The 19,607-nt window shown below is 32.6% G+C and overlaps 1 protein-coding gene across 1 annotated transcript in view; it reads left to right on the forward strand.

The window, feature by feature from the left end:
• LOC106468826 (RNA-binding protein 24-like) overlaps positions 1-18,510 on the forward strand; it is an 81,448-nt gene extending 62,938 nt beyond the window's left edge. The window contains exon 4 of the mRNA XM_013929304.2: positions 18,174-18,510. Coding sequence (XP_013784758.1) covers positions 18,174-18,510 — 337 coding nt within the window. The remainder of the gene's footprint in view (positions 1-18,173) is intronic.
• Positions 18,511-19,607: the final 1,097 nt, after the last annotated feature.

Below are 19,607 nucleotides of genomic sequence, written 5' to 3' on the forward strand. Positions count from 1 at the left end.
CCTCGTGTAGCTTTGTGGGTAAACCGTAACAAACAAAACAATCTTTTGAATTTATTACATCTGTTGACAAACAGTGTCTACTGTGTATGAAATTAATGTATTAAGTTAGATATTACATAAAAAGTTTCAATAACTGTTGTGTATTATCTCTGTGAGAAACAAACACAACAATTTTGCATCTATGAATAGTGACTGTAGCAAGTTTGCTTCATGATGTGGTCGTGATGCTGTAAAATATAAATAGAATAACAAGTTTCAAGATAAAAAACCCAATTCTCGCCCAAAAGCCAGGTGCTACATAAGGGTGTCGACTTTTGTATCTATTAATTTTTATTCATCATATTAGAAAGAAAAAAGAAAATATATCTTGACATTTATTTTATTTTTATTTGATATATTTTGCTTACTTGTTTACTATTAAGCACAAACCACCCAAATGTACTATCTGTACTATGACCACCGCGAGTATCAAAACTCTATTTGTATCGTAATAAGCCCTCCGCTTACCGCTGAGCCACTGGGGAGCTTGTTTAATGTATAGGATGTACAACTGAGAAAAATGGTAAGACTGAGTTATGCGCTAACTTTTATCAGACCTGAATAAACGTATTAAGGCTAAAATGGTTCGTAAAATGCTTTAGTCTAAGTTTTCAGAAATAATCTTTGTATATATAAACAAGAGGGAGTCCTCAATAGCCGTGGCACTTGAAATTCTTTTAGGCAGGATTAGAGTAAATTGATATAGGAGACCTTTTTTTTTCCTTTTTATTAGCTATATTTTTGTGCGCCAGCAATACTAAGCGTGAGGCGCATGTATACCCGATTCGATTTTATTTCTCATCAAAATCTCTACCAGTCTACCCTTAAATTGAAATTCTTTTAGACAGGATTAAAGTAGATTAACCTATGAATCCTTAGGCGTGGTCAAATACATTAATCAAAAGGGTTTGACCTCCTGAGTCCAAAATTGTAATTAGATTTCAAATCAGTCAAGAGATTACGGAGCTATGAGCTAAAAATCTGTACTTGAAGAACAACAACAACAAAAAAAGAAAAATACTCAGAGCCACTCTATGAACCGTTATGCCGCGGCTAAAAAGAAGAATATTTCTATATAATGCTTGGAGACGGCTTGGATGGGTAATGAAGAAAAACTAATATAAGTTTAACATAACAGCAAATGTACAACGTTTCGACACGGTTTTGTTATTATCAGTTGCTGTTATATTAAACTTATATTAAAGTTTTTCTTCACTACCCATTCATGCCGTCTCTAGGCATTATTAGTCTCAAAGTGGGTTCCTCATCATCGAAAACATTTCTATATATTCGGTTAAAGCACTGTTCAATTTTACGAGTGTAAAATGGGTGATAGTAGTTTCTTTTCATAATGAATATTTTAAGGTTAAACAACAATAATACCAGATCAGTATAACAACGATCAAAAGGGTAAAGAATAATTATTTCACATTTTGTGCATTATTATGCTGATATTAGCTTGTAGAAACAAGTTTGAGTTTTGTGTTTTATTAATTCTTTACATTTTATGCATTATTATTCTGATACGTTATTGGCGTTTTTTATTCATTTGTACAAAGTACTTCTTCTTGTATATGGATATTTTAGGGTTAGTATGAACTATTAAGGTTTCCCCGTGGGTCAGCGGTGGATTTACGGACTTACAACGCTAAACTCCAACGCTATATTCCTTTAGTGGACAAAGCGCAAATTGTCAATTGTGTAGCTTTGCACAAAACTAAACAACCACACAGACAAAAAAGAAAACAAAAACATGAACGGTTAAAACCGTTTTCGTTTGCAAAGTATGCTTACAGTGCGACAGACAATTTATAAAAAAAAATCCTGTAAATATAATAAATCAAGAATTTGGTTTGTTTGTTTGAAGTTAAGCACAAAGCTACACAATGGGCTATCTGTGCTCTGTCAACCAAGGGAATCGATATCCGCTTTCTAGCGTCCTCAAACACGAAATAAGAAATTAAGTATTACAGAAATCTATCAAACTTCTATTTTGCTATTCAAGAGTGTATAACGTAGTATTGTTCATTTCTGGTGAAATTAAATAAACTTCTGGCTCAAATTTCAAAAAAAATATTATCATTTGCTTTTGTTATAGTTATACTTTCAATAACGGTCAGCTGTTTCTAATATTGTGGAATGTGGTATTCTGTAAAGATAAGTAAATTTTGTAAAAGTTTTTCGTGTACATGTTTCGTATTTTTCATTTATTTTTTTCCTAATTTCTAGTTTCCACTCCAGAGGATTTTTATTTCTTTAAAAAAAAGAAGGTAACTTCGCAGTATTCATCCTTAAAGAAATAATTAGTCAGCCAATTATTTTTAAAGTTAGTGAGCTAGCGTCTATTTTTATCACAGCACTCATTATGGAATGCGATCCAGCCATTAGAAGCATCCTATATGTGTTATCGTGTCTTAGACAGCAAATCTGATGTTGTGATGATTTACCTGATTGTAAAAAGTTGTTGTCGTACTACACGAACAAAGAAGGTGTAACATGAGAAATAATGTTTAAGTTCGAAGAAGCTTTTGTTACATACGAACTAATTTGTACCTATTTGTTTTTTATTAATTTGTATGTAGCTTAACTGTAGACAGTGGGTGATATTGACTAATTGCCTTCTTTTTAGTTTGTGAACTCTTAATTAGAAACAGCCATGCACAGGTAACCCTGGTACAGATTTCCACTAAAATTCCAAAGAAATTCATGTGTAGTAAGTTCACGGGCTATTATTTCTTCCAAACATGTACAATCATAACCGTTGCATTATAAAACAATAGGAAGTAAATATTTTAATCTTTTTTTTAGGGGGGGCGTATAAATAATTACTCTCCCACCACTTAGTACATATTTGTGTGTTGGCTTTCGCGCCAAACCGCATGAGGGATAATTGCGTTAATTGTCCCTAATTTTGAAAATTAGAGGAAAGGCAGTTAGCCGTCAGTCATCGCCAAACCTTGGTATTTTCTTTTCCTACTGAATAATAAGATTTGATCCTCACTCTTATAACGCACCCATGGTCCCAAAGTGTGAAGCGCGATTTTTTCTTTGTCGGTAACTGGACGCAAACCACGAAATCTTTGACAACACTTTGTGCCATACATTTCACCGATGAAGCTAGAACTTAAACTATATTTAAAAAATAAATAAGTATGGTATGACGTCTGCGTCACATTCAACGTTTCTCAATTTGTTTATTTCCGTCCTGTTCATTTTTACTAATACACAAATGGTAAAACTTTATTAAACTCAACTGAACTAAACACCTACATAACTTCCTCTATATTATTATTTTCTCATTATTTCTGTTTGTTTTCACAGCATCATTTTCTTTCTCATGTTATTTATCTGTTTAACTTTTCTCGATGTAATTCTTTAGTTTCCTCAAAAACTCTTTTTCGTTTTAATTTTTCTCAATCATTCTTCTTTTGCTATTTTTACACTTTTTAATTCATTCTCTCAGCTTTCTTTCTCTTCGAATTACTTGCTTTTATTTTGTTCTTCCTTCTGTAGAAACTCTGCGTTTTGAATTGTAAATTTTATTCGACATGGAGATCAATCAGTTCACTCGACTTTTTTCATCTCTCTTGAATTTTATTCTATGTAATTTTTACAATGTTATCAACCTTTTAGATAAGAACAACTAGATAAACTTTAAAAGCTAATTTTCAATATTGTAAAATTTGGGAAATAAGATGATGACAAAACTGCACACTGAAACTTGACTAATTGCGCTGATCTTGATAAACACTTTTATTGATCTGTTCTGGTATTGTAAGGATCGACTTCTTTTTAGTGTCGAGATTAGTGCCAAATCATTGATCAGCTCAGTAAGTTGTTGTGTCTGGCGAATAGCTAGCGTTTTTAGAACGCTGCTGGCCTGAACGACACGGTATAATAGTGCAAGTTTTGTGTGTGTGTGTGTGTGTATTTGGAATAGCAGTTTGCAGAGGCGTTTTAAAATGTCTTCGGGATAATTAATTCAAGCTTTTAAACGTAAATAGACGGCTATTTCAATGCACTACTGACTAATGATAGGTTAAACAATGTCGACTAGTTCAATTATCTTTGTTGTCTAGGATTTCAAACTATTGTTAGGCGAACTATGGCTATGTTTTATTCTTAACCGCATTTAAACTCTTTGCCATTAGTACTTCATTATGTATTTGAAGCATTTTACAAAGGCGTTCATTTATAGATCAAAGCGACGATCAAATGTTTGCTTACTTCACTACACAGTGTATGTTTAAGTAGCTTTAGAAATTTATTGAAATAATTTTACATTTTTCGAACTGTTTATATATAGTAAGTTACAATGAAGTTTATTTTTAAGCGTGCCAGCAGTCATGTTCTCCAGAAAAAAAATATCGAAATGATTCCTTTGTTTACAGTGATTCTTAGTTATTGATTTAATTTAGACCTTATTAATATTTTTCTCGTCTTATATAAAATGGCTGAATTGACAATTATTTATTCTACAACACATATTTCATTGCATTTAATCACTTCAACAATTTTCAAAACCTAACGGTACTCAACCACTGTATTGGCTCATACTTCTTGAGTATGTCTGTGTTTTGTGATATCTAAGCCACATCGGGATATCTGCTGTGTCTACTGAAGGGAATCGAACGCCTGATTTTGGCGTTGTAAATCCGAAGATTTAACACCGTCCCAACTTGGGACCATACTTCTGGAAACGCCAGCGATTAGACTTTTTTCATAGATATTTGAAACATTTTTTTAAAAGTATGTTATATGGGGAACATAATAATAAAAAGAGTTCGACTATGCACTTATACTTTTATTTTTAAACGATTTCGTGGAATAACCATCATTCTGCAGACACAGTAAATACCTAGAATTGATTAACATTAAATATTATTAGATAACTGAAATCCACATAATAAGATAATAAAGTACGCATTTATAAAACATGAAATAGGTAGGAAAAATAACGAAGAAACAAAATATAAGTAAAAAATTTGCGAAAATGTAAATTCTAAATGGCCTATTTATAAGTTGACGTTCCTAATATTTTAGCTCCATGGTGATTTGCAAAATCGTATAACGCCATCCACATATTTTAAAATCTTATAGTTAATTATTTAAGGAAACATTAAACTGTCGACATTTCAGTCTGCATAATTGTTTAAATGTTCATTCGGTTTCTACAGATTTCTAACTAGGTTTCTTAGGTAAAATTTAAGTAGGTTCATGAGTAATATCAGATTCTGCTATATAAAAGGTACAGCGTATACACTGTAACATATACATATGATTGTCCGACGTAAAATTATATGTACCATTTATATCGAATATTATTTAACCTTGAAGGCTCATTAAGGCGTTTCCCTTCTTTTAAGTAGAATTTTGGCATAAGGCACAGTTGCTTCTTCCACAAGAAAACAAATTCACGTTTACTAGTAAATATTTTTTGTGGTTAATAGTCCATATCAATGATTTGGTTGTCTTCGCAATAAAACACGTTTACACATAGAAAATTGTCTTTTAAAAACAGGTTCAATAAGTTGTTTATGTTGAGTGTCAATATATTTCAAATTCATATTCATAGTTTAACAATGGGTTATTACAAAAGGAAAAATATATTATTTATTGTTCACCTTGTTGTTTATTTGAAAACATTTCCTCGACATATTTATAATATAATATTACCTAGATAGTGCCATTAAATTTCTATAATGTCTGAGTTAGAGACTAAAGTAAATATTATTTGAGCTAAAGTATGGGTGATATTGGGTTTAAGGTGGTTACTGAAGACATCTAAATATCTATGAAAATTTGTGATTTATGGAAGATATCTGTCTCTAAGGTCCTATCTTAGGATGTTCCAACTAAGACACCCAAAAATGGATTACTATTCAATTTACCTTTGAAACAGGGACAATAGGTTGCGTTACTATGCTGAACACGTTTAAAATAAATAAATTAATGCACTTGTAATGACTTTAGTAACAAGTTTTAGATAACTGTTCGGATTAGTTATCACTTCTCTTAGAATATTTTGTTTCTGAAGTGATAATACACGTTCTGATAATTTATGTGATTTAAATGTTCAGACCTTTAGAGTCAAATAACACGAAGTTATTTTCTGCTTCGTTTTTTTTTCTCTTAATTGTAAACGTTTTTCGAGCGTTTAATGAGCTTCTGGTTCGTTTCCAAAAAGACAACATCCTAAAGTATTATACCATCGCCGACAAATGCTTCTTGTTCTATAATGTATAGTACGTATAAGTTGGAACATCTGGATAGATTAACATTAAAATATTTGAACTACTCAAGAGAGCTTATTGGAGCTCTTTTCTGCTTGTAATTTTGAACTCTTTTAAAATTTTCTAAACCAACTAAATTTTGTCATTACTACATGTACTTCTTTATTCAGAACTAGACTTAATTGTAATAACTCTTTTTAAGATTCTAAGCAATTCATAAGAAAATGTTGTTATTCATTATTATTTCTTTCATAACGCTTATTGTGTCGTAGACTAAATGTGATTTAAAAATAAAAAATAAACGTTATAGAAATGCTACTATGTAATTGTCACTTACTACATGTGACTAGACTAAATATTTTGATTCGAAATAACAAAATTACCTACTTTATATTGTAACGAATTTATTATTATATATTTATTTTAATATCAACGTTTGTTTAGATTAAGTTTATATTTAAAAACATGCATAGCTTATAGTGTTAGATATGTATTGCAAAACTCCTGCCTATTCTACAAAGTTGTAGAAGATTCTCGAGAGCAAGAATCAACAATATATGCATGTACGTAACTGCTTAAATGTAGCCCAGTATTGTTACGTAAAACTAAAAATTCCAGAAAGTCTCCACATGCCTATAAATATAACCAACGCGACGGGCCAAAAAGTAAGTATCTATTATTAGTTTGCTATAGTCAATGTGCTATAAACTTTTGTGACTGTTATAACGCTTATAAATCGGAAAACTTCCGATATCTGACCAGAAACCTTTACAAAGTTCGAACATGACAAATCATTTAATTCAGTGGATTCTCATTGGACATTAGTATTTTTACGAAAAAATTCTATAAATTCATCGTGGAAAAATCGGCGTGTGTGGCTGGTGAGAAACGAAGGACAAGGCTAGCTAGCTCCCTGTTATGTGAATTATACCTATGTCAACTCGCTCATCGTGAACCTTCGATAAGATATCGAAGAAGTTTCAGACTAGAAAAAATACTTTATATTGCTTGTAAGTTTCTGAAACTTTTGTTTATAAATCATTGTTTGTAATAACTGTTATTGTAAATTGTATTGTTGTGTATATATTAAAACGTATTTGTGTTAAAAAAGAAAACTGTGCGTTGTTGGCAAATATCATAAACTGACTATATATCGCCTTTTACGTAACAGCTAAATCCAAAGTACAATTTAACTACTAAATTTAAATTTATCAGTTAACTAAATTTCAGGTTATTTGAAATTCTAATACGTAGCAATATTTAAATAAACGTATCTATTCATAACACAATATTTAATCAGTTTTATAATAAATGTATACATTACATGCCAAAAAAACCGTGTACATTTTCAAACTAGTTTTATACTACAAAAACTTACTTTAAGAAACAAACATAATATCACAGAACACACTTGAAAGTAATGTTAAATTCCAGAACACAACATTTAATACGTATTATGATAAATTTTAGTACAACACAACATCTATATACTACTACAAAAACTGCAAGATTAACTCAAACTCAAATTAAAATAAAATGTTACCCAAAATAATAAAACTTCTTCGATTAAATGCAACAGATTATACCATGTAGAACGTCTTATCACTCTTAACATATTATAAGATTTTAATTTTTAATTTTATCGGTTTGTTAATAAATCCAACGGGTAGAACTATCAAACCTTATCATTCTTATAATGTAAAATATTTGTGCTAGGAATGGTTTTTCTTTTCATTAATAGGCATAGTTATATGCATGACGTAAATATATCTATATGTATATGTACATATACGTCTAGCTATTTAAATTCACCTACCATATGTAGGGAAATGTATGTGTCACTAAGTTACTACTATATTCTCATTAGAAAAAAATAAAACATCGCTTTTGTTTCCTGTTGGCTACCACGGCAACCATGGATGAATGGTACCTTAAAGTTGTATAGTGAAATAAATATTTGATAGTTTTCACACAAGATTTCATCAAAATATTTGTCGCAGAAATAACGTCCATTCGTTGAGATAAAATATATTTTGGTAATCTATGTTTCTGGAAGGAAGTTCAGGAATACTCCTTATTTCTTATTTTCTAGAAAATATTTACCTTAGGGTACGGTATCATATATATTTAGGTCTGTAATGCATGTATATTATTTTATTTTTTATCTGTACCACTAAATATATACTCTACGTTCTAATACGCTTTTTTTCAACTTAGTTTTTTGTAGTCAAAATGTAACTGTTTCAGCTAATGAGTCGTTTCAATGTTGGTGCTAGTGACGTCTGTTTATTTAGACTTTTATCCATTGACGTAATCATTGGCTCATTTTCTTTTGTAAGTCCTCGTTATCAAATTGAATATTTAAATATAAGTGCAGATGTTTGTTAATATATGCATTTTTATATTTATAAATTATGCATCTTATTTGTGTGTCGCTTTATGTCATGAAATATTAACGAGCAAAGGGCCTTGTTTAAATAGATAAGAAGTTACTTTCATAAGTTGGTGTACTAACATGGAAATTCGTATTTCAAGATCTAGGACTACCACGCAGAACGGAATAAATCGCAATTTCGTTGTTGCTGCAACTTATCTAACATACGAGGAAAAAACGTACGGTCATTCAGTGATAGGCTTTGTTTTGAACAATTAAAACATTCAACGTTCAAAGTGTTTAAGTACACAATTTGAAGATTTTATTCTGAGACTGTCAACGGTCTCAAAACAGACATGCAATTTAATAGGCTAAATGCAGCGATAGGCTTGGTTTTGAACAATTAAAACACTCAAACGTTCAAAGTTTTTAAGTACACAATTTGAAATTTTATTCTGAGACAGTTGACGGTCTCAAAACAAACACGCAATTTAATTTATTTAGTTTACACACTGAAATAAAAATGATCGCACCATCTATAATACTTTATGATTTCCAACCTTTCATCCTTATTCAAGATATGATAATTATTTGTAGTGTGTTTCATTATTTCTATAGATTCTTTAATATTTCTAGCCGTCAGGTTGAGCCCAAATAATAGTTTTTCACACTGAATGATATAACCTGTATAACTTAGACGTTGTGTTAGTGTAGACTTTTCACTTTTATTAATTTTAACATTTCTCTTATGTTTTTTATTCCAAATTTTAAGTTTCTTTTAGTTTGACCAATGTATACACAACCACATTCACATTCAATTTTGTAAGTATGGTTTCCACTGTTTTTGATGGCGTGATTGTACGTCGAAACATGGAGTTTCCGTTTTGGACGGTCTTAGAAAAAAAACAAGTTAATTGTGTACTTTAAAAACGTTGATCGTTTGAGTGTTTTATTTATTTATTTACACAACTACCTTGAAATTTTAGCCTTTTAATATTTAATTTGAACTTTAATGTTAAAACTTAATATATCCTCTCAAGTCGTCATATGTGTCACTGTGTTTTAGTATGAGTAAAATATGATCTTGTTGTACAAAACATTCTGTTTTATGAAGATAGAATCATAAGTCTTAATTTGTATAACTGTAAGCAAATATACTCAACATAAACTATCACAAAAAATTAAATGGCAAGATTTCATAGTTAACTTATTCTTCAACCAGTGAACAACAGTGCTGAACTTAAAGTGTGTTATAAGAGCGCCATTTATTCACTAAATACAATTAATCAGTGCCTTTAACAATACAGGTGTTCAAGAATTTTGTCGAAACACTTTTGAAAAATCATCCGAGGTAAACCGTTTAACATAGAGATACACAGTTTGTTGCACATGTAACAACAATGCCTAAAGTTTTTTTAAAGCACATACAAATATCTATACGTTTTAGGCGTTCGATAAGTGGGAACTTTCAGTCTCAATCAAATTAACGACTACGAAGGCGAAAATGAAATGTGTGTCGTGGTTTGCCAAGTTCGAATCCCTACATAGGTGCAAAAGATTTTTTGTACATTTTGTTTCAAGTTAAGCACAAAGTTACACCATGGGATATCTATGCTTTACCCACGACGGGTATTGAAACCCAGTTTCTAGCGTTGTAAATCCACAGACATGCTGCTGTGCCACTGAGGGTAGGTGTAAAGGGAATTAAGACGATTTTATCAACGGGATCCACCTATATATAAGGCGATTTACAAGTGGTTTAATTAGTTTTAAACGACAGAAAGCTCCTACACAAACAATATACAAGATGAAACATTCCCCAATCGAGTGATTGACCGTGCGTAATTCGGACGTTACGCTTATGTTTTTTATTATTTTTTGTTTTTATGGAGATTCATAAAGGACATAGTTTACGAGTAAGGACGAATTGCATCAACGTAACCAAGATGCCTTCACAAAGATTACTCCTTTAATGTTGCAAAGCACTTGGTAGGAAATTGGGTGTAAACTGAGCATTTTGCGTTCACTTCTGGCTCTTCAGAAACAAACACATCTATTGTACACATTACTCGTCTGATATCATGTTTACGAATTTCCCACTACTGACCTGCATAAAACAAACTGAATTGGGTTTTATATCTGTGCCTTTTGTGTTTAATTTTTGAAATGGATCTGAAAGTCTCTGCTTTCTTCATAAACCACCATAGGCACCAGCACATAGCATTTTCACACATTTAAACGGAAACGATATCTTAAATTGAAGTGATTACCGAAAGAGTAAATCAACAAATGATCAAACCTAAAGATAAAATGGAATACAGTCTTTCCAAGCCGTAAAGTACGTGCTTTTTACAAAAGGACACTTGTATAAAACGTGTAAAATATTGATTTATAGAACAAGGTAATCTGGTTAGCCTGTTTCAAAGGCCGAAGTAATGTCACTAGAACATACTACATTTCATTGAAAGTCAGAACTATCATCATGTCATTAGCACGTAGTACATTTCATTCAAGGCCGGAAGTTTCACCATGCCACTAGCACATAGTACTTTACATTGAAGGCCGTAATTGTCACTGTATCACTATCACATAGCACATTACATTGAAAGCCGGAAATGTCATCATGTCACTATCACATTGTACATTACATTGAAAGCCGGAAATGTCATCATGTTACTATCACATAGCACATTACATTGAAAGCCGGAAATGTCATCATGTCACTATCACATAGTACATTACATTGAAAGCCGGAAATGTCATCATGTTACTAGCACATACAACATTACATTGAAAGCCGGAACTGTCACTGTGTCACTAACACAGTACATCACATTGAAGGCGAGAACTGTTATCATTTCACTAGCACATCGTAAATTACATTGAGGGCCAGAACTGTCACCTGTCGCTAGTACATAGTACATTACATTGAGGGCCAGAACTGTCACCTGTCACTAGTACATAGTACATTACATTGAGGGCCAGAACTGTCACCTGTCACTAGTACATAGTACATTACATTGAGGGCCAGAACTGTCACCTGTCACTAGTACATAGTAAATTACATTGAGGGCCAGAACTGTCACCTGTCACTAGTACATAGTACATTACGTTCAAGGCGGGAACTCTCACCGTGTCACTACATTGATTGTTTGGTTTGTTTTGAATTTCGCACAAAGCTACACGAGGGCCATCTGCGCTAGCCGTCCCTAATTTAGCAGTGTAAGACAAGAAGGAAGGCAGCTAGTCAATACCACCTACCGCCAACTCTTGGGCTACTCTTTTACCAACGAATAGTGGGATTGACCGTCACTTTATAACGCCCTCACGGCTGAAAGAGCGAGCATGTTGGGTGGGACGGGGATTCGAACCAGCGACCCGCAGATTGCGCGTCGAGCGCCCTAACCACCTGGCCATGCCTGGCCGCTAACACATAGTACATTGCATTCAAGGCAGGAACTGTCACTGTGTCACTAGGACATAGCACGTTACGTTGAAGGCCGGAACTGTCACCGTGTCACTAATACATAGTACATTACATTGAAGGGCTGAACTGTCATCATGTCACTAGCATATAGTACATTACATTGAAGGGAGGAACTGTCACCGTGTCAGTAGTACTAGTAAATTACATTGAAGGTCTGAACTATCATCATGTCACTACTACATAGTACATTACGTTGAAGGCCGAAACTGTCACCGTGTCATTAGCACATAGTACATTACATTGAAGACCAGAACTGTCATAGTGTCATTAGCACACAGTACACTGCATTGCTTAGTGCTATAATTCTGTGTCCTATTTAATTATTTTAAGTAGCGCTCATCGTTACTACGCGTAGTGGCTGAATATCAACCATTATTTGTATGATCAAGGACAAAGGGCTAAACATGCGAGGAACAACTTAGCATACTATAAACACAACACTTTTATGTTTACACACACACAATAGTTAGGAGGCCGATACATCGTCTTCACAACAAACAAGTTTTGTTCGATATAAACATAACATGTTAGCCATAAAAGACTCTAGTTTCATCAAGACTGTCACCGACTTCTATTATGCGAAAAAAAAAATCATTAAGCGTTTGTATGTGCAGAAATTAGGCCCGCAAGCTTTTATGGGTTTTTATCAAGATCTGTCAAAACTATATGACGAAGATGATTATTATTATTATTATCATCCCAGGTTATGGTATTTTGCTGAAATACAGTATTTTTTGAATAGAAATATAGAATACAAAATATGACGAGGTCATGGCAAGTAAAGGTTATTATAACTTGACTGAATTTATTTTTTATACGTCTTTACAATTAATCACAATAATTGAACACGAAACATCTGTAGTAAATTCTAAATACCCATGTGTAAAAGCAAAGTAGAATATATTATAAATTGTTAACCATACTATATCTGCTGCATCCATTGCTGATGAGGCCTTGCTCCCAATACTATGGCTCATTAGAATATATTATAAATTGTTAACCATACTATATCTGCTGCATCCAGTGCTGATGAGGCCTTGCTCCCAATACCATGGCTCATCAGGTTGGCTGAGAAACAATAGACATAATAGTATTGTAAAGCGCTATATATATAATCAGTTTTCATGAACAATAACTATTAGTATGTGAATCAGATCAAGCAAGTGAATTGTAATTACCATACACTTTATTTAAGCCCTTTACAAACCGAATTTTATTGTAAGAATTAACAACACAGCATTATTCATTTAATTTTTATTTTACACAGATTATTTTATTCAGTTATTTTTCACACTTACAGCTTAATTAGTAGATATTTCTACGATTTGTAGTTTTTGTGTTTCATATGTTAACTGGTATTCATAGGAGAGATGTTTATGTTTTCAACATATTTTTTTATCCCAACTGCTTTATTTACTTTTTAACCCAAAAATGGTAATAAATAAGTATTTCAAATAGTTATAAAACACAGGTTTAGGTTTCTGATATTAATGCTACCACACTTACAGAATCCATTTTTCGCAAAATTTTACAGGTTTCATAGTAACATTTTTAAAATGAGAGCAAAATCATTTGTACATCGTCATAGCAAAACCATATGTATCTGGAAAACTGTTATGTCCTGTGTATTCACGCAGGACAAAATGTTCGAGTATATTTATTGAGTATGTGTTGTACATGTGTGATTTGAATTGTGTTTGATGTTGGTTAAGATAGGTGTTTTACTAAACTTTCAAAATATATATTTTATATTACGCATGACAATACAGATAATCAAAGAACTCAGCAAAATGATGTTGTTTCTCATTTTGAAAATTATTTTAATTTATATTTAGTTATATACATGTGTGAGTGTGCAATTAAATCAAAGAATATAATGAGAAAAATAATATGAAAGGACCAACAGGCAGCTTTTTTGTTTCTGTACAACTGACATTTTCAAGTTAGTAATACTCTTAACGGTCTACGAAGAAACCTCTGGGAACATTTTATGAGAATAATATTCAAAAGTTTCGTACAACATACATCGAATCCTGAAATATTGATCAAACATAAAACGAATCCACAAAACATTATCTCAGTTAATTAAAATTTCTACAGTACTTTACGAAAGCCTTTCTTCAAAAAATATAAACAAAGAGGAAAAATACTTTGTGAATTATTCATACGCTGGAAAGTGCCATATCGAAACAGGTTGTTGGTGACCATGGTCTTTCACAGATCTCTTCTTGAAACACAAAGAATTTCTAATGTCGATACATTCATCCATTTGGATACTCTGTCTTCCACGGTTTCTTCTTTCCTCATAACGTGTCCGAGAACTCTAATTCTCTCTCCCTCTGATACTAGTCAAAACTTCCTCCTGCAACTTGCTCTTGACAAAATATATTCAGTTGAGGTGTGATTTGCCCAACACTCCTTCAAGATGCACCTTAAGAATCACAACTCAATTGCTCCAATTCTCTTTTCAATACTTGACGAAATCGTCCAACATTTTGGTGCATGTGTGAAAATTGGTATAAATAGCAATCCAAAACTCTTAACTTCGTCGCATAGAAATTTTGCTATTTGTCAGTATCTTTCTCACCTTCAGAAATGCGCCTTTTGCCATGCCTATTCTCCGTTTTATTTCATTATCATTTACCATCTGATGTTATCCAGCTTCCCAGGTAATTGAATTTATTGACTTGCGTTATCTGTTCCTTACCTACTTTGACAATGCATACAGGAATGATCGCCTTCTATGTAATTACCGTGCATTCTGTTTTCCTACAGTTGACACTTAAACCATTCTTTTCACTTTTACTAACAACATTATTTAAAAGTATTTGCATTTTCTCGTCTGAATCAGTTATTAAAACGGCATCATCAGCATAACGGAAGTTGTTCAAATTCTGTACGCCAATGATCGGCCCTACTAAATCTTCAATCTCCCTCAGGATTTTCTTACTGTACAAATGAAAAATGTCAGATGAAAAGGCAGTCTTGCTTCACGCCTCTTCTAAATTTGGATGAAATCACTTATTTCATGCTTTTTCTTCACCACCGCGGTTAGATCCCAATAGAGGTTTCTTAAATTTCTCAAGATATTGCCATCAACGTCCAATTCTTTCAGCATTTTCTTTAACTTGACTCTATCAAAAGCTTTGACATAATCAATAGAGCACAAGTAAGAGTCTTTCTTCATTTCTTTTGTCCTCTCTGAAAGCATTCATACCACAAAGATAGCACTTCTTGTATTACGATTTTCAGTAAAACCATGTTGAACTTTTGCAATATTCGGTCTTCTACCTCTTATCATCAACACTTTTAAAGGATCCTTGTCACATGGCTCATTAAACTGATGGTTCGATGATGTTCACATTCAATGGCTCCAAGTCTTTTATGGAACGCAATAAAGATAGATTTACTGAGATACTCAGGTATTTCACAACTTTCACAAATCTCACTGATAGTAGTTGTTAACTATTCTATACCAAATTATTCCAGATATTATATTTGTTCTACTGCAATTTCATCTGGTCTTGTAGCTATATGGGTTTTCATTCTGTTGGTAACTGTTCGTACTCTGACTTAAGAATAAATCTTCAATATACTTAGTCCTTCTTTTTAGTGTTTGTTCTCGTTCCATAATTACACCACAATTCTTAGCTTTTATACATCCACTAACAGTGCATCTTCTTTACCTGTGATGTATTTGATATTCCTAGACATTGATGCAACATCTTTATCATTTTGTTTTTCTGTCTTTGTACGTTTTTTTATTAAACTATTTTTTTTCCTTCACTGCGCATTGATCGAATTATTTTGTCCAGTTTCTTATAATGTTCTATGTTCCATGAGTTCAAGAATTTCTTCCATTAACAGTTTCTGTTTCTTTTGCTTGAATTTTAATGGAATATCCTCTTTGGCTGTTTCAACTAGTGCTTCTTTAAACATTTCTCATTTTGATATATTTCTTTCATCTTCAAGTTTTTGAAAATGATTTTTAACTACAACTATATACCTTTTTTTAATCAAATTATTTTCCAATAAAATTGTATAATCAAGATTATTTATCGCTTTTGGCTTCTTAAATTTCCTCAACATTATCTTGATGGTACATACTACAGAGACATGGTCGCTTCTGCAATCAGTCCCTGGGTAAAGATCGATTGTTGTACTGCATTACTGAATTTTCTATTGATGGTAATATCATTAATTTAGGTTGTAACATTATCTCCAGGACTTTTCTATGCATACCTTCTTTCCGGGTGGTGCTCAAGCAATGTCTTCGTAATGACACACCACGCAATACATTTCTCTCCTCTTTCATTTTTCTCTTCAAGATCATGCGGTCCAACAATATTATCCACTCGCTTACAACCAGATTTTTTTTTTCATTTAGAACTCCCATCACTGTGACCACTTCTTGAGGTTTGGATTGCTTTTTCGTTTTATCAAGGTCTTCATAGTAACGGTCAATGTCCTCTTCCTCATTTTCAACTGTCAGTGCATAAATTTATATCATTACAATGTTGAAAGGTTAGGCCTTTATTATCCCAAGCATCACTCTCTCAGATATTGCCAATATCTATGAAAACACTTTGAGGTTTTATCGTCCAAAATCACTCAACTTCTTTTTCGTGCATTTGACCTCTTGAATATATTATCTCCATATCTTCTGAAACAATAATTCCAGTATCTTTCTAATATATTCCACACAGACCTAGAATTTGTATCCGTAATCTCATCATCTTATGCTTGACATTAAACAGTTTTCAAATTTGGTGAAGAGTCCTCACATTCTGCGTTACCACTTTGACTGCTGTCTTCTGGATGCGGACAGTAGCATGCTGACAGTTATCTATCGCACATGACTTTCCTCACCGGGCGAGGTGTCCTTCAGGGACCCCTTCACGCTGTTGTGAATTTCCTTGATTTGTGAAGGACCATTGATTATGCTTGGCAAAATACGGTAGTAGGTTGCAATTGCTTGCTACTGGTGGGAGTTCTCAACTAACTTGAGCAAGTTTATTCTACCGTTGTCCCGGTTGCACTAGACATCCGTCAGACGAGATGATCCACCGTCCTGTACCCACAGCAGCTTCAACTGTGACCCTAGTAAGGGAAGCTAATGGGTGTTATGCCTTGCTTAAGTACGACCCAGAGACTACAAGAGCCGGAGACTATTTGTCTCACTGTTACCCAGACAGTTAGCTGTCCTACTGCTGGATATAGTTTAACAATGTCATTTAAAATTTTTTGTATACCCCATACTAATTTATTTTTCCAGTGTTCCGAAAGGGGTTCGCAGACAAATGTATCGTATGTTAAGAAAACTTCATTTTTTGTATGATTTATATACATATTTCAAATGCCGATTTCATTCACATCTATAGTATAAAAACACAAACTGAAATAAACGTTTCTTAGAAACAAAAAGTTATCTATTCCTCTGACCTGTTTCTCACTAAATCCATGTCTATAGTACTGTTACCAGTTTGGCTATTTCTTTATTAGTCATTTCACGTGTTTCCATTTTTTCTGTGTAATTTGCATTTCCATTTTCATCCGTCTAAATATCTGTCTATCAATTTTAATGTAACCTAATTTCGTTTTCTGTTTCTTTCATTATATTTTTGTCTGCCTGCGTACCTTCCTTGTTTTTCATCGCTGTATCTAATGTTTGTATTTATCTCTCTGTCTTATCTTTATTGTTTATCTCCTGACTTTTTTTTTTAATGTTTATGTATTTGCTTATACTTTCATTTCTGAAATGAAAGAAAAATGGCAGTCTGGAATAAAGATGAAAGATATTAATATGAAGTCTATTTAGTTTCATACAACTAAATACTATCCAAAGCGAATACACTTGTTAAAACAATGTCTATAGATTTTTACTTGATTTACCAATTTGTATTTTTGTTTTTGTCGAATGTATCCTTACGTAATTCCATCGTTAGCTTAGCTTTTATCTGGTAATATTAATTTTTAAAACTTTTTTCAGGAACTAAATACATTATTTCACCTACTTAAAATCTATTTTTCTTTATTTCAGTTTCCCTGCCCAATATGTGTATCCTTCATCTTTTCTACCTGCTACTCCGGGATTGATCGTGTCACCGCACACTCCGCTTTCTCCGGCTGCTGCGGTCGCAGCAACCGCTCACTTCTATGATTACGCAACGGCGTTCCCTGCTCAGTATACAAATGGGTTGGATACATCTTATCCGATTTCGGCAGTAACTCCGGCTCCTCATCCCGGACATGGAGGGAACCCTTTTCTACCTACTACTCCTTATGTCTACCCACTCCCGCAACCTCTTCATGGAGGAACCCCAACTGTATTTCCTGTATCCTATGCCCCTCAAATACAAGAAGTCAGGATGCAATAATGAGGGTTCTATTCTGTAAAATATAAAGTGAATTATGATATTTTACCTGACCTACAAGATTAAGGTGGGCTTGTACACATTATTTGTGAACAGAGGTGAATCTAAGACAAAAAATCTAGTATATGTTGTTGCAAGCAAGATGACGAACACAACATGTGAAGGTATTTACTTGCTCTGAAAAGATTAGTCAGCCGCCTGTTGTGTCTAATTGTGAGTCAGCTATGTATGTGTTTCAGTCTATATACTTTTATGCATTTGTTAAAACACGAAACATTAAACATAAATGTAAAATATATTTTCGAACAATTCATTATTATTATATAAAGAAGTAGACTTACAGATAAAAACATAGGTAATTGTAGGTAATTCAGTGATTATTTATTATCAAATATACTAAATGTCAATATATGACATAAAAGCTGATCTGATCTTAGACGGTGTATTAAATTCACAAAAACTAATAATATGCACTTTTCAAATTTATTTCACTTTATAGTACTAGTAAGTTTTATGCCGTCTGTCTTCTTAATTTGACACAGAAATTTGTATTCATGAATAATCAATTATTTTACACGTTATCTTATAGCTTTTCATACTTTTACTCTTAAAAAATATACACATAAATATTTATTTATCTATCATTGTCGTATCTAACTTGCTTTTGTTTCTCAAATTCCACTTGTACAGGTGACGCTACCTGTTGGATATTTATGAAACTTATGATGCAAAAAAAAAAGAAAGTTTAATATCATTTCGTATGTTAATTTATTTGTCTTTTGAAATCTTATACTTTATTCATGACGATTCACAAACATCTCTTTTGAATATTATATGTTTAATATTGTCACTTAAATGACTTGAGTATTTACAACAAGTCTAGTTTTGTCGTTTTATGTAACCACAAAAGTTTGAAAGTCCTTTTGAAGTTGAAGTATGAAGAAACGTTACAAAACACTGCAAATAATTTCCTTCATCCTTCATTGTCCGAGTTTGAACTAGGGGAAGAGATTGGATTTTCTATGTATTGAATATTGCTACGTTTGCTTTTTTACCAACAGCAAAACTTATCAGGCCGATTTAGTCGCAACACCAAAAGT

This window comes from Limulus polyphemus, unplaced genomic scaffold (assembly GCF_000517525.1).
Source record: "Limulus polyphemus unplaced genomic scaffold, Limulus_polyphemus-2.1.2 Scaffold3, whole genome shotgun sequence".
NCBI lineage: Eukaryota > Metazoa > Arthropoda > Merostomata > Xiphosura > Limulidae > Limulus > Limulus polyphemus.